The following is a 23,465-nucleotide window of genomic DNA, read 5'->3' as shown; positions in this document are numbered from 1 at the left end:
CCTCGTTCCTGTTTACAGACAGCCCCAGGTAGCCCTAACCCTGCCAGGTTCCTGTTTACAAACAGCCCCAGGTAGCCCTAACCCTGCCAGGTTAATGTTTACAGACAGCCCAGGTAGCCCTAACCCTGCCAGGTTAATGTTTACAGACAGCCCAGGTAGCCCTAACCCTGCCAGGTTAATGTTTACAGACAGCCCAGGTAGCCCTAACCCTGCCAGGTTCATGTTTACAGACAGCCCAGGTAGCCCTAACCCTGCCAGGTTCATGTTTACAGACAGCCCAGGTAGCCCTAACCCTGCCAGGTTAATGTTTACAGACAGCCCAGGTAGCCCTAACCCTGCCAGGTTAGTGTTTACAGACAGCCCAGGTAGCCCTAACCCTGCCAGGTTCATGTTTACAGACAGCCCAGGTAGCCCTAACCCTGCCAGGTTCATGTTTACAGACAGCCCAGGTAGCCCTAACCCTGCCAGGTTAATGTTTACAGACAGCCCAGGTAGCCCTAACCCTGCCAGATACACCATACACACGCATGCACATATACACATACACACGCACACATACACATGCATGTACGCACACACACACCATACACACACATACACCATACACACACACACACACACACACACACACCATACACAGGGGCAGAGACTTTGAACCCGTGACTTTTATGTAAATGTCACTGTCATGTTGTTGATTTAATTTCAGGCCAAACATTCTAACCTTTTCCAGAGGTTGAGTACAGTGTGACATATGGTAACTCTATCACTGAGTCACCATGGGCCTATACTGTCATATACTGTAGTAGAACCTATCCAGTATTCAGGCTTCAGGACAGAAATAACATTTCCCTTTTCCTATAGAATGCCTATTTCTTTCTGTGGGTGAGTCAGCAAGAGCTCCTTGGTTTGAAGGCAGCGTAACTAGTGGCTCTAATCCTGACCAGGCAGCGCTGTTGTCACGCATGGAAAGAGAGAGGGAAGGAGAGAGAGAGAGAGAAAGGGAAGGAGAGAGAGGGAAAAAGGCAGAGATGGGGAGAGAGAAAGAAAAAGAGAGAGAGAGAAACACAGAGATTTGCTCTGTTACATTTTCTGTAGTTTCCCGATTATCCTCCTGTTCATGGACACGTCACTAAACCGACCATCACGTTCCCCTCGGTTACCTGTGGCGTCACATACTCACCCGCCACCCCCCTTCCACTTAATGTGCCTGGTGCTTCTATTCTGTTCTGACTGAAGAGTGGGCTGTGGTTCTGTTGAATAGTGGGCTGTGGTTCTGTTCTGACTGAAGAATGGGTTGAAGTGTTGGCTGTGGTTCTGGTTGAAGAGTGGGCTCTCTCTCTCTCTCTCTCTCTCTCTCAATTAAATTCAATTAAATTCAATTGGCTTTACTGGCATGGGAAACATATGTTAACATTGCCAAATCAAGTGAAGGAGATAGCAAACAAAAGGTAAATAAACAATCAAATGAACAGTAAACACTACACTCAGAAGTTCCAAAATAATAAAGCATTTCAAATGTCATATTATATATATACAGTGTTGTAACGATGTACAAATAGTTAAAGTACAAAATGGAAAATAAATGAACATAAATATGGGTTGTATTTACAATGGTGTTTGTTCTTGACTGGTTGCCCTTTTCTTGTGGCAACAGGTCACACATCTTGCTGCTGTGATGGCATACTATGGTATTTCACCCAGTAGATATTGGAGTTTATCAAAATTGGGTTTGTTTTCACATTATTTGTGGATCGGTGTAATCTGAGGGAAATATGTGTCTCTAATATGGTCATACATTTGGCAGGAGGTTTGGAAATGCAGCTCAGTTTCCACCTCATTTTTGGGCATTGTGCACATAGCCTGTTTTCTCTTTAGAGCCAGAACCGCCTATAGCGGCTTTTCTCAATAGCAAGGCTATGCTCACTGAGTCTGTACATAGTCAAAGCTTGTCGGTCAAATAAAATAAAATCTAACTTTATTTGCCACATGGACCAAATACAACAAGTGTAGACTTTACAGTGAAATGCTTACTTACACGCCCTTAACCAACAGTGCAGTTCAAGAAGAAAATATTTACCAAGTAGGCTAAAATAAAAAGTCATAATTAAAAGTAACAAAATAAGAATAACAAGTCTATATACAGGGGGCACCGGTACCATGTCAGTGTGCGGGGTTACAGGCTTGTTGAGGTAATCTGTACATGTAGGTGGGGGCGAAGTGACTATGTATAGGTAACAAACATACAGCGAGTTGCAGAAGTGTACAAAAGTGTGGGGGGAGGGGTCAATGTAAATTGTCCGGTTGCAATTTTTATGAATTGTTTAGCAATCTTACTGGCTTGGGGAAAGAAGCTGTTGGGGAAAGAAGCCTTTTGGTCCTAGACTTGGCGCTCCTGTACCGCTTTCTGTGCGGTAGCAGAGAAAACAGTCTATAACTTGGGTGACTGGAGTCCCTGACAATTTTATGGGCTTTCCTCTGACACCGCCTATTATATAGGTCCTGGATGGCAGGAAGCTTGGCCGCAGTGATGTACTGGGACATTCGCACTACCCTCTGTAGCGCCTTACGGTCAGATGCCGTGCAGTTGCCATACCAGGCGGTGATGCAACCGGTCAGGATGCTTTCGATTGTGCAGCTGTTGAACCTTTTTTTTAGGGACCCATGCCAAATAATTTCAGTCTCCTGAGGGGAAAATATTTTGTTGTGCCCTCTTCATGACTGTCTTGGTATGTTTGGATAGTTCATTGGTGATGTGGACACCAAGGAACTTGAAACTCTCGACCCGCTCCTCTACAGCCCCGTCGATGTTAATGGGTGCCTGTTTGGCCCGCCTTTTCCTGTAGTCCACGATCATCTCCTTTGTCTTGCTCACATTGAGGGAGAGGTTGTTGTCCTTGCACCACCCTGCCAGTTCTCTGACCTACTCCCTATAGGCCTTCTCATCAATGTCGGTGATCAGGCCTACCACTTTTGTGTCTTGAGCAGACTTAATGATGGTGTTGGAATCATGATTGGCCACGCAGTCGTGGGTGAACAGGGAATACAGAAGGGAACTAAGTACACACCCCTGAGGGGCCCCTGTGTTGAGGATCAGCGCTGCAGACGTGTTGTTGCCTATTCTTACCACCTGGGGTCGGCCCGTCAGGAAGTCCAGGATCCAGTTGCAGAGGGAGGTGTTTAGTCCCAGTGTCCTTAGCTTAGTGATGAGCTTCTTGGGCACTATGGTGTTGAATGCTGAGTTCTAGTCAATGTACAGCATTCTCCCATAGGTGTTCCTTTTGTCCAGGTGAGAATGGGCAGTGTGGAGTGCGATTGAGATTGTGTCATCTGTGGATCTGTTGGGGCGGTATGCGAATTGGAGTGGGTCTAGTGTATCCGGGAGGATGCTGCTAATGTGAGCCATGACCAGCCTTTCAAAGCACTTCATGGCTACTGACGTGAGTGACACGGGGCAGTAATCATTTAGCCAGGTTACCTTCACTTCCTTTGGCACAGGTACTATGGTGGTCTGCTTGAAACGTGTAGGTATTACAGACTCGGTCAGGGAGAGGTTGAAAATGTCAGTGAAGACACCTGACAGTTGGTCCGCACATGCTTTGAGTACACGTCCTGGTAATCCGTCTGGCCCAGCGGCTTTGTGAATGTTGACCTGTTTAAAGGTTTTGTTCTCATCGGCTACCGAGAGCATTATCACACAGTCATCCAGAACAGCTGGTGCTCTCATGCATGCTTCAGTGTTGCTTGCCTCGTTGCGAGCATCAAGTTTCAATGGGGGTGCCACAGGGTTAAATTCTCGGGCCGACTCTTTTCTCTGTATATATCAATGATGTTGCTCATGCTGCGGGCGATTCCCTGATCCACCTCTACGCAGACGACACCATTCTGTATACTTCTGGCCCTTCCTTGGACACTGTGCTATCTAACATCCAAACGAGCATCAATGCCATACAACACTCCTTCCGGGGCCTCCAACTGCTCTTAAACACTAGTAAAACCAAATGCATGCTTTTCAACCGTTCGCTGCCTGCACCCGCACGCCCGACTAGCATCACCACCCTGGATGGTTCCGACCTAGAATATGTGGACATTTATAAGTACCTAGGTGTCTGGCTAGACTGTAAACTCTCCTTCCAGACTCATATCAAACATCTCCAATCTAAAATCAAATCTCAAGTCGGCTTTCTATTTCGCAACAAAGCCTCCTTCACTCACGCCGTCAAACTTACCCTAGTAAAACTGACTATCCTACCGATCCTCGACTTCGGCAATGTCATCTACAAAATAGCTTCCAATACTCTACTCAGCAAACTGGATGCAGTTTATCACAGTGCCATCCATTTTGTTACTAAAGCACCTTATACCACCCACCACTGCGACCTGTATGCAATAGTCGGCTGGCCCTCGCTACATATACCCACTGGCTCCAGATCATCTACAAGTCCATGCTAGGTAAAGCTCCGCCTTATCTCAGTTCACTGGTCACGATGGCAACACCCACCCGTAGCACGCGCTCCAGCAGGTCTATCTCACTGATCATCCCTAAAGCCAACACCTGATTTGGCCCCCTTTCCTTACAGTTCTCTGCTGCCTGTGACTGGAACGAATTGCAAAAAATCGCTGAAGTTGGAGACTTTTATCTCCCTCACCAACTTTAAACATCTGCTATCTGAGCAGCTAACCGATTGCTGCAGCTGTACATAGTCCATCGGTAAATAGCCCACCCAATTTACCTACCTCATCCCCATGCTGTTTTTATTTATTTACTTTTCTGCTCTTTTGCACACCAGTATCTCTACCTGCACATGACCATCTGATCATTTATCACTCCTGTGTTAATCTGCTAAATTGTAATTATTCGCCTACCTCCTCATGCCTTTTGCACACAATGTATATAGACTCCTTTTTTTTCTTACTGTGTTATTGACTTGTTTATTGTTTACTCCATGTGTAACTCGGTGTCTGTTCACACTGCTATGCTTTATCTTGGCCAGGTCGCAGTTGTAAATGAGAACTTGTTCTCAACTAGCCTACCTGGTTAAATAAAGGTTAAATAAATTTAAATTCATTTTAAAAAGGCATTTAGCTCATCTGGTAGGCTTGCGTCACTGGGCAGCTTGCGTCTGGGTTTCACTTTGTAGTCTGTAATAGCCCTGCCATATCCGACGAGTCAGTCACAGTCAGTCACAGTGGTCTGGTATTCTGCCACTGTGTACTCTCTGTTTAGGGCCAAATAGCATTCTAGTTTGCTCTGTTTTTTGTGTGAATTCTTTCCAATGTGTCAATTAATTATCTTTTTGTTTTCTCATGATTTGGTTGGGTCTAATTGTGTTGCTCTCCTAGGGCTCTGTGGGGTGTGTTTGTGTTTGTGAACAGAGCCCCAGGTCCAGCTTGCTCTTCTCCAGGTTCATCTCTCTGTAGGTGCTGGCTTTGTTATGGAAGGTTTGGGAATCGCTTCCTTTTAGGTGGTTGTAGAATTTAACGGCTCTTTTCTGAGTTTTGATAATTAGCGGGTATCGGCCTAATTCTGCTCTGCATGCATTATTTGGTGTTTTACGCTGTACACATATGATATTTTTGCAGAATTCTGCATGCAGAGTCTCAATTTGGTGTTTGTCCCATTTTGTGAATTCTTGGTTGGTGAGTGGACCCCAGACCCCACAACCATGAACGGCAATGAGTTTTATAACTGATTCAAGTATTTTTAGCCAGATCCTAATTGGTATGTTGAATCTTATGTTCCTTTTGATGGCATAGAATGCCCTTCTTGCCTTGTCTCTCAGATTGTTCACAGCTTTGTGGAAGTTACCTGTGGCTCTGATGTTTAGGTCAAGGTATGTATAGTTTTTTGTGTGCTCTACTAGGGAAACAGTGTCTAGATGTAATTTGTATTTGACACACACATTCTAAACATGTAAGATCGAAGAAGATCAAACTCTGGGAGAATAAATGTGAAGATGGGGATAGAAGTTGTTTCCAGCAGCTTGACACCTACCTTTCTACATACGATGTTGACAGAGCTCCTATGGTGCAAATAGTTAGCTCACATTTACCCAATCTCAACAGTGAGTTCTACTCCTACTTCCCTGACATTGAAAACAAGTCTGCCAAACTTGACTGGGTGTGTAATCCTTTCATGACTTACAGTACCAACAACAACATTCCTACCAGACTGCAGGATAATCTTCTGGATGTGTCCTCAGGCCATGGCCTGAAGATGAGGTACTCAGAGACAATACTGTCACAGTTCTTGCATGATGTGGAGAAGGAATATCCTGATTTGGGGAAGCATGCACTGAATGAACTGCTACCCTTTGGATCTACATACAGTGCCTTGCGAAAGTATTCGGCCCCCTTGAACTTTGCGACCTTTTGCCACATTTCAGGCTTCAAACATAAAGATATAAAACTGTATTTCTTTGTGAAGAATCAACAACAAGTGGGACACAATCATGAAGTGGAACGACATTTATTGGATATTTCAAACTTTTTTAAGAAATCAAAAACTGAAACATTGGGCGTGCAAAATTATTCAGCCCCCTTAAGTTACTACTTTGTAGCGCCACTTTTTGCTGCGATTACAGCTGTAAGTCGCTTGGGGTATGTCTCTATCAGTTTTGCACATCGAGAGACTGATATATTTTTTTTTGAACTGGTGAATGGAATATGAATGACAGTCATCCAATATGCTGTAATAGAAATCAGGCCGAGCTCATGAAAAAAAAGTGTCCTCCCTCATCTTAAACGGCACTGACTGCTACTGGTACAGTACATGGGACTTCATATCCCACCTCTCATCAATGGGATGACTCATTGCAGTGATGTATGACAGCGTGTTCATAGACGTCCAACAATTTCTTTTTAACGCCATGCATGGGAACCAGGCTATGTGGGGTGGCCAGTCCTCTTCTGGCTGTGCCGGGTGGAGATTATAACAGAACATGGCCAAGATGTTCAAATGTTCATAAATGACCAGCATGGTCGAATAATAATAAGGCAGAACAGTTGAAACTGGAGCAGCAGCACAGTCAGGTGGAAGTTGAAACTGGAGCAGCAGCATGGCCAGGTGGACTGGGGACAGCAAGGAGTCATCATGTCAGGTAGTCCTGAGGCTGGATGGATGCCTGAGGAAACCAGGATTTCCCCCAAAAATTATTATATATATTATGTATCTTTCGTTGTTTCATAATTGTCGTTAAATTTGCAAAAGGCTGAATGTATCTCACCAGAGAAAGTATCCGAGCGAATAAAACAGCGCACCTCTGTCTCTGTATGGATAGCCCATGTATCTGATGCTGTCTGGTCATAAAGAGGATGATATTGTTGCCGCCCGTACTGATGCTGTCTGGTCAAAAAGAGGATGATATTGTTGCCGCCCGCAGCATTGAATGCAAGAGAAGCCAGCGAGCATTTGGCCGCCCTTAATAAACAAATTATGAAATAATAGCCAATCAATGTTTAGCTAAACTGAGTGAGCTCAACTGTGAATGGTCCTGGTCCACCAAAAAAAGTGTCAAGGGAAGCCAGTTTGGATTTGGCTTCACACCAATCACATCACATCAAGCCAAACACCATTGACAGAATAAACTTGAATTGTTGCATCTCGATATTGTTGTTGTCCTCCGGTGGCTAGCTAGCTCAAATTGACCCTTTCCTAAATTAGTAATGGATGGAAATAGGGATTTGGTCTTGTGGTTTTACTTAATTCTCAGTACTGGCCAATGATGATAACGGTGATTCTGATCCAACCATAAATTCATACATTGTGCCCCTTGCCTGATGTAGAAGGCTAGTGTTAACTAGCTGGCTCATCGTTGCCCATGAAGTTAGGCTAGTGAGAAAGCATTTTAGCCAGGTAGCCAATCAGAATCATACAGAATCATAGACCATTTTGGCAACATGAAAGAGAGGGGGATGGTATTGGCGTTTTTCTAAAAGTAGGGTGAGTTCACATGTTTTCTCTACTTGCGAGCACGCACACACACACACATACACACACACAAATTAGTACCTTGGACAGCCACATCATATTTAGCTTATGTTGATTGGACTAAATTGTTTGTGGTATCTTTTAGTTGTCACTGTATTAGACTAAGCATATGTGATTTGAAGATGTTGAAATGTTAAAGTTGAAATGGTGCTGAAAAAGTGGCAGCATCTCCAGTTTTCTTTGCAACTTGCAGTAACTCTCTGGTGTTCTAAATCAATAGTTGTTTAGTATTCCAAAAATGTTGGAAATGGTAACTTGCTTGACCCTGCTGTAGGTAATGTAACTGCTTGTTACATGCAATATATTTTGTGGACTTCACCGGACAGATGTCGCTCTCCGGTTTTGTGATGAAACAAAGGTGTGGCTGAATTTATTCTGGGCCTATAGGCCTATATATAATGGCGTCAAGGCATATAAACTAACAGATTATAGAGCAAACAACGCAATTATCGCAACACATAATAATGGCTTTGTAATATGGCTTTTCCCCCCAGTGATTTTACCCACTCACCGTTACTGTGTAGACTGTAGGGGATTTTAACTGTTCGAAGAGAAGAGAGACTGCAGAATCTTCAAACAACAACTTTATTATAAGATTCAACTATGCTCTACAACAGTACTAAGTTAAGGCCCAACGAACAGAGTTGTCTCTCAGCTTTTGTAAAAAAGTTAAATATTTTTGTCTATGTGGCAGTTAGCAGATGTGTGTAAACAGGGGTGGGGAACATAGTGTATAAAAAAAGGCATTTAGCTTGTCTGTGTAGATTAAGATAGCTGATCTTTCCTGCAAGTTTCCACACAGAGGAGTTCCTGCAGATAGTTCAAACAGGATGTCACAAACTGTCACACCCTGATCTGTTTCACCTGTCCTTGTGATTGTCTCCATCCCCTCCAGGTGTCACTTATTTTCCCCAGTGTATTTATCCCTGTGTTTCCTATCTCTCTGTGCCAGATTGTCTTGTATGTTTATCAAGTCAACCAGCGTATTTTTTCCCGTACTCCTTTTTCAATTCTCCTTTTGCTAGTCCTCCCGGTTCGGACCCTTGTCTGTTTTCTGGACTCTATGCCCGACCTGCCTGACCATTCTGTCTGCCCTGACCTCGAGCCTGCCTGACCATTCTGCCTGCCCTGACCTCGAGCCTGCCTGACCTTCGGTACCTCTTGGACTCTGATCTGATATTGACATTTTGCCTGTCCATGACCATTCTCTTGCCTGCTCCCCTTTGGATTTATTAAACATCTTAAACTCCAACCATCTGCCTCCTGTGTCTGCATTTGGGTCTCGCCTTGAGTCATGATACATAGTGCGGTCGCACCCAGCTCTTATCTGTATACCCAGGCTAACTAAGTCACACAAGACAACAAGCCTGCATCAGCAAAAAAAAATCACAAGCATATACAATGGACAATTCTCTAAGTAAAAACAGCATAGTATGTCTAATTTAGAAATATTCCATGACAAGACGGTGATTTGTTTTAGGGAAACTGGTTGGTATGCTGAGTCAGGTTGAGGACAGCAGCAATCTTCAAATGACCATTTCCTCACCAGCTATGACAGCATTCTCGGGTACTTCAAAATATGATTCATTTACACGGTTCCTATACACCAGTGGTCAACAACCTTTTCTGAGTCAAGATCACTTTCTGAGTCAAAATGCAAGCCGAGATCTACCACTCAGATTTTTTTTAAACATGACTTAAAAGACATGAGCCTATGCAACATTAACTAATTAAAAACAGTTATGTAGCAATGAGGTTTGTGCAGTAGGCTATAGGCCCAAAACAATATCACTGCATATTGGCTACGCTTGAATTGCCCAGCCGATGTTGTTCTTCTCAGACCATCTTTTTAAATTATATTTCAAAATTGTAGGTATATGATCACACTGGTAATAGATCATTTGTTCTATTACTTGTGAGGCACAGCTGAGTGAGCATAATAATTAGCTTGTTTTGTTTACTGTGCTGATGGCCTGCATCTGATGGTCAGTCTGAGGGGAGGCTGCCTCTCACCCGACTCACTGTCCCTCCTCTCTCCCTCCCTCAACTGAGAAAAGGGGACACAGTCTTCCAGCTGATGGTGAGGCTTAAGTTGCACTGCATTACTTCTGCCTCATGAACCAATTAATGTTGTTACTCCTATGACCAGAGAAATAACAACAACGCAAGCTTATCGAAACACTCGCATTTTATGGCTTATAAAACTGATGAACTAAGTGTTGACAGTGCTGAATAACAACTTAAACATGAACTCACTCATAAAAACAGCACCTCTCTGCTGTATTCGTTGAGTCTCTCTCTACTCATGGTTTTAAATGTTCTGAAATCTCACAGGATCAACTTTGCTGTGAGTTCAAGGCTTCTTTTTACAGTCTATGGAGCGAGGAAACTGTGCAGACACGGTGATCTGAAATATCTGATTGACTAGCATTAGGCCTATAGGTGCACTTGATTTGCTCTCTGGGCCTGCCGGGTAGGCGGAGTTCTACCTTCAGACACATGAAATGGTTTAAAATGGGAACACTTTGCCTTCCCAGCGCTAGGGCTGCTGAATCAAGTGCACCTACCGTCAACAGCGGGAAACGGAAAGAATAGGAACACACGGCTTTATTGTTGGGTTTATCACAGAAATTCATCGCGATCGACCGGTTGGCGACCACTGCTGTACACCTATATTACAAACACACAAGGCACACCTCACTGACTAGTCTCTGTCTCTGTATCCTTCTAGATCACCACCCTGATCAATCACAAAGACAAACCAAAGAAGTCTGAGCGGACGCAGCAGGCCATACAGAGGGTGGGCCAGGCTGTTAGTGTTGCTGTGGGTCGCTTCGTTGCCGTGGGCGAGGCCATTGCTGTGGAGAACGAGGAGCTGAAGGAGGAGATGGGCATGGCCTGCTTCGAGGCCCGCAGAGCAGGTAACTGGATCTGCGTCTGAAATTACCTAAATGGCATCCTAGTGCACTCTATAGGGAAGAAGGTGCCATTTTAAATGCATTCCAACGAAGGGAGTGTTTTTGCTGTTTTCATCATAAATACATTTTTAAAATGGGTCGGAAACTTTCCATGGGAAGTTAAGCCCTTGAATTTGGCGAATTGTGCTTAAATTCACAAAAAAAATTAGCTTATATCAGTGAACCTTTTTTGTGGGATACAGATAAGGCCATTCTAGGTCTTGTGGTATATTTTGGTTAAACTATCCCCAATTCAATGGAATTGCAACCCTCTGCATGCACAATGCATTCTTCCATCACATGTACAGCTGATTCTCAAGATCTTGCACACTAATGAGATGCTATTGAGCCTGCGCTACATATTATATGAACCAAGAACTACATGCTTTCTGGTATGTTTTGATTACAATACTGGGTGGGGTGAATATATTTTATATGACATACGTTATTTTTTGTTAACTAGTAAATAGTACCCTATAGCAAAGTGTGTTTAAATCATTTCTAATTTATTAACCATTTCTGCTAGTTCGTTTTTGATACGATGTGGGTTTTTAGCTTGCTTGAGCCTGCTAACCGAGGAGTGGTAGTTCATTTATTTCCATACATGTTTCATTCTAAAACATTTGTCTTACAAAGGAGTTGTTTAATCTAACTGCTTAACTATTTATCTGCACAGGGAATTGTATTCTGAGTTTTTCAACATTTTTTTTTCTAATCTTTACAGGAAAATGCCACGAGCACTATCTCATGTGTGGAGACATTTCACAGCAGCTAATGTAGAAGGAAAAGCTGTGTACATTTGCAAATACTGTGCCAAATCATATGTGAAGAATACAACAAAGATGCAGAATCATCTGGCCAAGTGCATAACGTTCCCTCAGTGCTCACAACAAGCAAACTCTGACAGAAGTCCCTCTACTTCTATTCGAGGTGAAAATTATGAATCAGACACCTTATTGTTGTGTCTTTGGCTATGCCGGATTAAGTGATATGACATGCTATTCTATAAAATCCTTTCTCTGTAATTAATATTACCTGATTGAGCTAATCATGTAAATGTAATTAACTAGAAAGTCGGGGCACCACAAAATAATATTTATAGAGCAGTTATCTTCAGAAGAAACTCTTAAAGACCTAGTAATATTTTACATCAATAGCAGTCAATATCAATCGTCACCTTATTTCAGTCTCATCTGAAAGTTCTAAATTAGGGGCAGCAGGGTAGCCTAGTGGTTAGAGCATTGGACTAGTAACCGGAAGGTTGCCAGTTCAAATCGAGCTGACATGGTACAAATCTGTCGTTCTGTCCCTGAACAGGCAGTTAACCCACTGTTCCTAGGCGTCATTGAAGATAAGAATTTTTTCTTAACTGACTTGCCTAGGGTTAAAAAAATTGTTATCTTCCCGAACCCTGGCTAACAAGTTGAATCAGCATTAAAAAAAAATTGGTTTAATTATTTATTTACTAAATACCTAACTAATCACACAGAATTACATATACACAGAATAAACCATACATTGATTACAAATGATGTCATAAAGGAAAACGTCCCTAGCAGACGGAACAGATATGGCAGCTGGTTACCCAAAGAAAAGGGGGCTGGGTTTGAGTGGTAGAGCGGGAAGACTGAAGAACAAAGGGAGAAGCTGTGCTATCGTAAATACAGAATCTTATGCATTCTAAATTACCGCCCATTTGGAAAAGGAAAATGCAATAAATATTTACTCTGAGCTGCGCTTCGGTAGGTTGGTCGTAGATGCTGGTCGTGTTGGCCAACAGAGATCTTCCTGTCCTCGGAAGAATGTCTCTGGTGGTAAATTGGATATGTTGTAGTAACGTCGTTGTGTGGTAGACGGAGTCCTCAGTCTGTTCTTTCCTAGCCCACGTTTGCAGCTGCTGTTGCTAACTCAACGGCTAGGATGTATCACTTCTGTAGCGAATAAGAGTTCAAAGTTCATACCATTCGCAACCAAAGCTCACGCTGAGGTTGGCTTCGTTCTGTAGTAATTATCTGAACCCTTCTGACATCGGATCGTCATCCCAATGTACCCGCAACAGAACGTTATATTGTCGTCAAGGCTTTATATAGGAAGGGAGAGGAGGGCGTGTTTCATAGTTTATAACCAATGTCTCTTCACGTGGGTGGGCCACTGAGTCGGGCCTAATTCACCCAATTCTCATTTCATCCCATCACGAATAATTTCATATTCAAACATTTAAATTGCACAACAATTCCATGTGAATCTGATAACTATAATGTGTAGACTTTCCACTGTAGAGTTTATGTCATCCTATCATTGATGAGAATGTCTCAGATGACAACCGAACTGACATCATATTCATTAAGTACCAACGCATATGTTCAACTGGTTGGTTTACCAAAAAGTGGTTCATTTCCCCCCACCTTCTGATGTTCCCAGAATCTATATGTTAACCAAGGGATTTTCAATAATTACATCAGTAGGGTAGAGAGAGGAAAAAGGGAGGGAGAGGTATTTATGACTGTCATAAACCTACCCCCAGGCCAGCGTCATAACATTATCGATAGCAACAACTCATGGTCCTCCTGGAATCAGAAGTTTTTTTGACCCAATAGAGGAACGTAGTCAGAGAAATGCTGATGAATGTCTTGCTCGAGCTGTGTCTGTAACTGTTTCCCCTCTGATGCTCACAGGCAATGTTTATTGGAAGAAATTTCTGAATGTTCTTCGCCCAGCATACCAGACATGCTTGATATACTAATTTACTGGATGCAGAGTTCAACAGAGTTCAAGTGAAGGTCAAGCAAATCATAGAGAAAGCAGACTGTATTGCACTCATCTCTGATGGGTGGTCGAATGTTCGTGGGCAAGGAATAATTAACTATATCATCTCCACCCCTCAACCAGTATTCTATAAGAGCGCAGACATTGCACGGATTGAGGGAGACAATGCCATCCTGACTGATATTCAGACTCTGCTTTCAGGTGTAAGAGAAGAAATCCGTACTGCCCTGTCCACTTCACTGTTGCTCCAAGCAGAGGAAACTGCAGTTCTGAAATGCTTCAAAAAGCGTAAAGACTTCTGCCATACACACCGCAGCGTACATGTTGGACCCCAAGTATGCTGGCAAGAGCATCCTGTCTGGTGCAGAGATCAACAAGGCCTATGGTTTCTTCACTACTGTGTCTCGCCACCTTGGCCTGGATGAGGGAAAGGTTCTTGGCAGTCTGGTGAAGTACACTTCCAAGCAAGGGCTTAGGGATGGAGATGCAATATGGCAATCGTGCCAACATATCTCATCAGCCACCTGGTGGAAGGGACATTGTGGATCTGAGGCTCTTTCCCCTGTTGCCTCCATCAGCCTCCAAATCCCACGAACATCAGCCGGCTCCTTATTTTGGAACACACACACCAAAGCACGCAACAGGCTGACCAATACAAGGCTTGAAAAATTGGTGGCCATCTGGGCAAATTTGAGGCTTTTTGAGCCTGACAACGAGCCATCCTCAACAAAGTTGGAAAGTGACAGTGAAAATGAGGCCTCAGAGTCTGATGTTCAAGAGGTGGACATTGAGGAGGTCCAGGGAGAAGACATGGAAGCCTGAGAGGAAGACAACCAACGCTTTAGTTTCTAGACTATAATTTTACAGATGTACTGTATGTTGAAAACATTTTTGGGAGATATGATGGATCATTGGGGATCACTCAATATTCCCTTTCTTTTGTTGTTCAGTGAAATCATCCCATGTGAAGAGTCAACGCATTTAATTCAAGTTCAATTCGTAACTAAATGTTTTTAGTTTTTTTCTATTGGAAGGATTTAATAATTTGCAATTATGTCTACTTACGATACGGTAAAAGGTTTATGTTTCTGTCTCCATATGATATGGTAAATATATCCAATGCAAAAAAACATCTACGTTTAAACAGTATTAATATTAATTTGCATATATTTCCGTTAATTCCCATATATTCCCATTAATTCCCATATATTCCCACGGAAAGTTTCCACCTCTGAATATTCCCCAAAATGTGCAACCCTAACTCTGCCTATTCAACATATTTGCAATGGAGGTGGTCAGAAGTCAAATACTGTTGTTTTTGTTAGTTTTGAGTGAAGTTTAGTTTAAGTTTGCAAGACTAGAGGCTAGAGGGAAGTGACGTTGGTTATGTTCTTTCCTGAGGGGGGAAATACAGAGAACAGAGAACAGAACAGTATGAGTAAGGTTTGGAAAAGGAGAGAGCTGTGTAATTTGAGGCTGAAGTGTTTGTGTACCAGGCAGGCAGGGCTGCAGGCGTAATGAAGGGTATTCTGAGGTTTGCTTACTCTGTCTTCTGGACAGAGTTCACTCATCTTCAGTATCTTCTCTCGCTCAGAGGGATATATAGAGAGAGAATCTCGCCTGTTCTCAGCTGTCGGCAGTTGAATCCTTTGCTTAGAGAGACAAATGGAGAAACTGGGACGTGTGACCTTGTGCCCCCCTCTTTCAACACTTTTCCATGAGCCCATGCAACTAAATATACCTACAAACGCCGACCCTTTATCTCTTCATCATAACTGTCCAGTCATTCTCCGAATAACTACCACATGCCGTGGGAGGAGGATATCTACACCGCAGCTATCAACACTCTTTTAAAAGAAACAGAGTAATATATTTTTGAGCCGGCTTTGCAACTCTTATCAAGTGAAAAATAGCAGGATGAATAGGGGGTCAAAGCCTTGAGGCCCAATCACAGTCTTATCCTGTTGATATATGAAGTCCAAAACAAGATCTCACAGGGTAAGAATTTAGAAGCCAACACGGGATAATAGGTTAATGTGGGGAGAAGCGGCATGTGTAACAGTGTGTTTAATCTCCCAGTGTGCTGATTTGAAAAGTGCTGAACCCAAACAAAAGCGAGCTGGTGGGAAGCATCAGCCAGAGTGGCCCACTTTCATTCCTTCCACTCCTCCTTTCTTCTGTTTTCTTACCTTCTTCACTGTATTGAGGGAATATTTGACCTTTACCGTTAAAAAGACAGAAAGTGAACTTTTCCCTCCGTCGTTCTGGGACAGAATGAAGTTGTCTTCTCTGTGACGGAAAGAAAGAAAGAAGAAAGAAAGAAGGGGAAAGGAAAGTAAGGTAAAGCTTTCAATCTGCGGGAAGAGGAGAAGGATTGACGGCCTCTTAAGGTGTAGCCAGAGGGAGGAAGAGACGAGGCGAACCTCCTCCAGCGCAGGGAGGCAGGAAGGCAGGCAAAGACACAGGGAGACAGGCAGGGAGTGAGGGAAGCAAACAAGGAGGATGGAGGCAGGAAGGCATGCAGGCAGGAAGCGTAATGAAATAAATAAATAAGGTAATTACGTTACTTTCATTTGGTGATATCCATCATGGGGCGATGTCGTAGAGAGGGGGCAATGAGGCATAGTTGTTGGCTTCAATCTGTTCTGCTTGACCAGACCAAACATATTATGCCGCTAGCTAAGGTTTTAGGAGGCAGATACTGTATTGAGAGTTTAGTGAGTGTGTAAAAGGGCACCACGGTCCTGTATCTCTCAAACGGTGTATGTCAGTGCAACATGCAGGCTGTAGACTACATAATATCACAATCACCCTGTTACAAGGCTCTTTTTATGGTCAGGACTCGGCCAGTTACAAGACTCCACAGGTTTTAATCATTTCAAGTGTTCATCCCATTCGAATAGCAAGCAACAGAAAACAAACAATTCCCATAAAAAGAGATCTTAGCGATAAAGAGAACAAGAAGACGAATGAGCAACATTCTGTTACAGCATTCTTGGGAAGCATGGAGGGGGACATTTGGCATAGCTTAATCAAACTCCATGCAGCTTCTGGACCGTATTCTGATGTTCAGCAATATTATTTGTGAGCTATGCTGAATGTTTCAGCTGGTTTGGGGGATTCTGCCATCCACAAGGGGCTGTCGAATGCAATCAGTGCGTTGGTGCACTTTATTTTGGATTGCAAACCAACCCAAACAAGGAGCCAAACCATGCAGCCAACATGATACAAGTCTCTCTCTCCAACCCCCCCACAACCCCCCTTCTCTCTCTCTCGCTCTCTCTCGCTCTCTCTCGCTCTCTCTCTACTACCTGAGACTATTTTAGTTATGGTTCTTCAGCCCAATATTTATATGTTGGTTTTCCTTTTCCGTTGTGCACCCAGGGTTGTTTTGGAGTTTCGTGAAGGAATTAGCGACCCTCCAGTGTACCAGCCTCTCATTTTGAAATGGCCTGGTCATGCCGCTCAGAGGGCGTGCCAGCTGGCCTTAGCATTTGCTGGCATCACATTGCTGCAGTGCCACCAAGCTGAATATAAGCTTGTCCAGGATGAGATGTTCCCACTGGGGTTTATGGTGCTACCGTTGACTGACAGGAGCAGAGGAGCAGAGGAGAAGAGAAGAGAAAGGAGGGGAGGAGCCTCTCAACTGTCACATAGGGCACCATGGGAAGGGAACCTAAAGGGTTTTATAACAAAGTGGAGCTGAATTCTGGATGTCACTTTTTAGTTTATGCAACTTTGAACAAGTTTTTGGATAATGGGGTTTGCATGAAACCACTGTGAAGAAATATGACCAAGTATTAGAACATTTAGATAAAGTGATAATGTACGATACATTGTACCTCTGAAAATGTTGTAATGTGTTTCTATGCTGAATGATATAGAACAATTCCAAAAGATTTGATCATCATCATCACCCTCCCCCTTCTCCTCTTACTCCTCCTAACTACTACCAAGTATTAGAACATTTAGATAAAGTGATAATGTACGATACATTGTACCTCTGAAAATGTTGTATGGTGTTTCTATGCTGAATGATATAGAACAATTCCAACAGATTTGATCATCATCACCCTCCCCCTTCTCCTCCTCTTATTCCTTCTGATCATCATCATCATCATCATCACCCTCCCCCTTCTCCTCCTCTTACTCCTCCTGATCATCATCATCATCACCCTTCCCCTTCTCCTCCTCTTACTCCTTCTGATCATCATCATCATCATCACCCTCCCCCTTCTCCTCCTCTTACTCCTCCTGATCATCATCACCCTCCCCCTTCTCCTCTTACTCCTCCTGATCATCATCACCCTCCCCCTTCTCCTCCTCTTACTCCTCCTGATCATCATCACCCTCCCCCTTCTCCTCCTCTTACTCCTCCTGATCATCATCATCATCACCCTCCCCCTTCTCCTCTGACTCCTCCTGATCATCATCATCATTACCCTCCCCCTCCTCTTACTCCTCCTGATCATCATCACCCTCCCCCTTCTCCTCCACTTACTCCTCCTGATTATCATCATCACCAACCTCCCCCTTCTCCTCCTCTTTCTCCTCCTGATCATCATCATCATCACCCTCCCCCTTCTCCTCTTACTCCTCCTGACCATCATCATCACCCTCCCCCTTCTCCCCCTCTTTCTCCTCCTGATCATCATCATCATCCTCCCCCTTCTCCTCTTACTCCTCCTGACCATCATCATCACCTCCTCTTACTCCTCCTGATCATCATCATCATCATCACCCTCCCCCTTCTCCTCCTCTTTCTTCTCCTGATCATCATCATCACCCTCCCCCTTCTCCTCTTACTCCTCCTGATCATCATCATCATCACCCTCCCCCTTCTCCTCCTCTTACTTCTCCTGATCATCATCATCACACTCCCCCTTCTCCTCTTACTCCTCCTGATCATCATCATCACCCTCCCCCTTCTCCTCCTCTTTCTCCTCCTGATCATCATCATCATCACCCTCCCCCTTCTCCTCTTACTCCTCCTGATCATCATCATCATCACCCTCCCCCTTATCCTCCTCTTACTTCTCCTGATCATCATCATCACCCTCCCCCTTCTCCTCTTACTCCTCCTGACCATCATCATCACCCTCCCCCTTCTCCTCTTACTCCTCCTGACCATCATCATCACCCTCCCCCTTCTCCTCTTACTCCTCCTGACCATCATCATCACCCTCCCCCTTCTCCTCTTACTCCTCCTGATCATCATCACCCTCCCCCTTCTCCTCCTCCTCCTCTTTCTCCTCCTGATCATCATCATCATCATCATCACCCTCCCCCTTCTCCTCCTCTTACTTCTCCTGATCATCATCACCCTCCCCCTTCTCCTCCTCTTACTTCTCCTGATCATCATCATCACCCTCCACCTTCTCCTCCTCTTTCTCCTCCTGATCATCATCACCCTCCCCCTTCTCTTCTTTCTCCTCCTGACCATCATCATCACCCTCCCCCTTCTCCTCTTACTCCTCCTGGTCATCATCATCATCATCACCCTCCCCCTTCTCCTCCTCTTACTTCTCCTGATCATCATCATCACCCTTCCCCTTCTCCTCTTACTTCTCCTGATCATCATCATCACCCTCCCCCTTCTCCTCTTACTTCTCCTGATCATCATCATCACCCTCCCCCTTCTCCTCTTACTTCTCCTGATCATCATCATCACCCTCCCCCTTCTCCTCTTACTCCTCCTGATCATCATCATCACCCTCCCCCTTCTCCTCCTCTTTCACCTCCTCCACAGATAACCAATATTCTATAAATAGGATGAAAAAAGGGAATTTCATGCTTATCTGAACACTTGCAGACATTCTCATGATGTGTCATTCATTTCACAATGTAAGAAATCAACATTTGAAGCATATTTCTTAGGACAGTTGCTCTTCTGAATGGCAATTTATGAGAACTCATTGCGGGAAAATGACACTTTTTCATTTCCGCTGTAAAACAGTATATCAGCAGATATATTGGTATCTGTAAGTTTTGTCCCCCCAACAATCGGAATTGGTATCAGACCCAAAAAACCTATCGGTCGGGCTCTAAAAACCATTATCATCCTCCGTCCTTTTTGCCCTCTAGGGGATGCCATAGCCCAGCTGACAGACGTTGGGACTGCGGTGACTCCCCCTGTGGACGGACGCACAACAGTGTTCAGTGACCGGACAGGCATGGTGAAGGCCGCCCGCATGCTCCTCTCCTCCGTCACCAAAGTCCTGGTCCTCGCAGACCGCATCGTTATCAAACAGATCATCACCTCACGCAACAAAGTAGGTCCCATCGTCATCAAACAGATGAGTAGTTACCGCTTCCGACCACACAGTATAGATATAGGGCTTTAGATGCACACAGACTCACAGAACAAAGTAGGTACAGACAGAGTCTCTCACACACACACACGCACCCAGCACCCAGCACCCAGCACTGGCAACTCCATCCTCCTATCCGATCCTATCTGAGCTCCATGACACAGTACAAACAGATCATCACCTCACGCAACAAAGTAGGTCCCATCGTCATCAAACAGATGAGTAGTTACCGCTTCCGACCACACAGTATAGATATAGGGCTTTAGATGCACACAGACTCACAGAACAAAGTAGGTACAGACAGAGTCTCTCACACACACACACGCACCCACACACGCACCCAGCACCCAGCACCCAGCACTGGCAACTCCATCCATCTATCCGATCCTATCTGAGCTCCATGACACAGTACAGGAGAACTCCTCTGCTGCTGTGGAGATAATGGTGGGGGAGTAGCAGCACATTCACATAAAAGGACCAGGCCCTGTTTCTATTTCTGCTGCATTCAGGAACGGGATGTGCTGTGTGTGTGCGTGTGTGGCTCTTAGAGGCGAGGGGGCACACACACACACACACACATACACAGAGTGTAAGGGCCTAATCACGTCCAGTAAGGCCTGTTTGGACAGACGGGCGACAGGTCTGCTCCCATTACTGGCAAACACAATTCAATTTTGAACCCTGTGTCTGTCTGATAACAGCATAGAGCTCCTGCCTGGCTTGCAGGATGTCACTACTGTTTACCCTCCTAGAGCCAAGCCACTCTCTCACACACACATGAACACACACACACACACACACTGCTCCGGATGGATGGATCACGCTGTTTTATAATAGATCCATATTTCATGATGTTTTGGGGGGGTCTGAGAGGTGTTGAAGGTTTGATGCATTATGCATCGGCTGATTTTGTTCAGTGTTGCATGTCAGACAAAGTTGTATCTAAATGCAATACAGTTCACTAGTAGCATGTTATCAAGGTACGTGTCTTATAAAGTAGCTGAAGGCATAGTAAGCTAATGATTTCTACATTTTCATGACAATAGTCATTCCTGTAACTATTGTATACATTAATACACCTTCATGCATCATGGGTTCTGTTCCGTCTGTATTGCAGACAGATCCCAGGTTACCCTTTTAACACACCTTCATACATCATGGGTTCTGTTCCGTCTGTATTGCAGACAGATCCCAGGTTACCCTTTTAACACACCTTCATGCAACACGGAGTGTGTTCCATTGTGTACAGTAGAGGTGATTGGGGTAAATCATTGTGATCTGATTGGTTTTTCAGATGCCCCTCTCAGCCCCAAGGCCATTGTGATAACTCCTGAGACATGGTGACACCAACATTAATCCTCCTTCCTATTTCCCCGTTCACCAGACGATTGGAAGACAATACCACTTCTTGTCACTATGACCTTTTCCTGTTTCGACAGACAGGTCCTCCGTGTCGTCTCAGTCAATCAGTCATGACAAACTGCTCTACTGAACACTGCAGCTGGAAAGTGAAATGAATAGCCATCATTTGTATGGCGAGGCCAACATTAAGAATTTGCTTTGCTACCTCGTTCACATATCTTAAAGCAGCATTTTGCCAGCAGCAAAAGCAGTTTGAGGTGTCAAAGTAGTAATATCTCTCACAGCAACTTTGCTCCCTCAAGACATGGTTCTGGCAGAAAGAAATGTGCCATCTTTGAGTTCAGCATGTGGTGTTTAATTCAAGAGTTGTTGTGTGTAATGTGTAGGTGTGGGAGCCAATGGTAGTTACTGTAATAGTGTTCCTGATCTTCCCAGGTGCTAGTAACTTTGGAGCAGCTGGAGAGAGTGAGCACCTTCCAAGAGTTTGTCCAGATCTTCAGCCAGTTCGGGAATCAGATGGTGGAGTTCGCCCACCTGACCGGGGACAGACAGAATGTGAGTATCATCCCTCTCTGATCATGTATTGGGCAAAGTCTTCCTTCTTTCCCCCTTCCTACCAAACACACTGTCATCCTACCAAACACTATGTCATCCTACCAAACACTATGTCATCCTACCAAACACTATGTCATCCTACCAAACACTATGTGCCTCTCCACTCCCCATCAGCTCTTGATAAACACAGTCTGTCCAGAGAGAGAGGGGGGGGGGGGGTGAGACCCTCCAGATTGTGTACAGTGCTGTGTGCTGCTGGCTCCACATCCACTCAGACAGCAAGATGACACAGATAGCAGGGTGTGTGTGACGAGCCCCTGCTACCCAGACACACGTGCCGTTTGTCTAAACACACACACACACACAGAGATACACTCCAGGGCTTCTGCATAGGCTAGGAGTGTGTGTGTGTGTGTGTGTGTGTGTGTGTGTGTGTGTGTGTGTGTGTGTGTGTGTGTGTGTGTGTGTGTGTGTGTGTGTGTGTGTGTGTGTGTGTGTGTGTGTGTGTGTGTGTTTAGACAAACGGCATGAAAAATGGGTCAGATCTGACTCGCATATCAAAGGAGCGTTTACATCATGAAAGCAGAATGTTGATATGCCTTGATACATTTTGACCGTCAAATCAAAGAAACTCTCTATTTGAAATATATCAAGTGCAACATGTCATATATATATATAAAACAAAAAGTTTTACAGAAATAATGAGGCCAGAAAAACTCTGGTGTTCCCCTGTAGTGTCAGCGTCTGCTAATCATGCTTTGATTCATACACAGTCTCTTTGTTTGCATCCCTAATGGCTCCCTATTCCCTGGTCCCAAAGCCAATGGCTAATGCACTAGACAGGGAATAGGTTACCATTTGGGATAATGGATAAGGTTTATCCAACTGTGTTAACTAGCTGATGAAAAGTGTTATCGCTGTGCTGTAGGGAGAGAACGGATCATATTCAGCTTTCCTTCCCTTCTTTTTGTTTAAAGGGGTGTTTCACAAACATGCCACGTCCCCATCTCTCTCTCCGTCTGGAAATCTCCTGGCTCTTCTATTGAGAGACTAACCTAGCGAAGAGCAGGGGAATATAATAACACATCATCACATCTCCTTAGTAATCCATGGCTCTGCGCCTCGAGAAGTCGATTCAGCCTCTCCTGAAAAACACACACACACACACACACACACACACACACACACACACACACACACACACACACACACACACACACACACACACACACACACTAAATCCCTACTGGAGGCTAAGTCTTTGAAACACAGAGAGAGGAGAGAGAGTCCATGGATGTAACTGAGATACCTAGTCTCCTGCCGACTGCGTAATGTTATCTACTGCATTGAGTCGTGCTTCACCAGGTTGGTCTATGAGTAAGAACTCTGATGGCCTGAGAACTAGGCTTTAACTTAACATAGCCTAATAACTCTGACATATCTTTCCCCTCATAGGAATGTGGTCCATATGTATTCAGCATGCTCTTTAGGAAGTGCACTATATGGTGAATAGGGTGCCATTTGGGA

General features: G+C 44.3%; 1 protein-coding gene across 4 annotated transcripts in view; it reads left to right on the top strand.

Moving 5' to 3' along the window:
* The window catches only part of LOC109903401 (catenin (cadherin-associated protein), alpha-like 1), a 149,961-nt gene that overhangs the window by 61,015 nt on the left and 65,481 nt on the right, over nucleotides 1–23,465 (top strand). For all 4 annotated transcript variants that reach the window (XM_031788878.1, XM_031788881.1, XM_031788879.1 and 1 more), the window contains exons 2-4: nucleotides 10,719–10,908; nucleotides 19,795–19,982; nucleotides 21,819–21,938. In XM_031788878.1, the coding sequence (XP_031644738.1) occupies nucleotides 10,719–10,908; nucleotides 19,795–19,982; nucleotides 21,819–21,938 (498 nt within the window). The remainder of the gene's footprint in view (nucleotides 1–10,718; nucleotides 10,909–19,794; nucleotides 19,983–21,818; nucleotides 21,939–23,465) is intronic.

Source organism: Oncorhynchus kisutch, linkage group LG14 (assembly GCF_002021735.2).
Source record: "Oncorhynchus kisutch isolate 150728-3 linkage group LG14, Okis_V2, whole genome shotgun sequence".
Lineage (NCBI taxonomy): Eukaryota > Metazoa > Chordata > Actinopteri > Salmoniformes > Salmonidae > Oncorhynchus > Oncorhynchus kisutch.
This window is presented reverse-complemented; position numbering and strand designations above follow the sequence as displayed.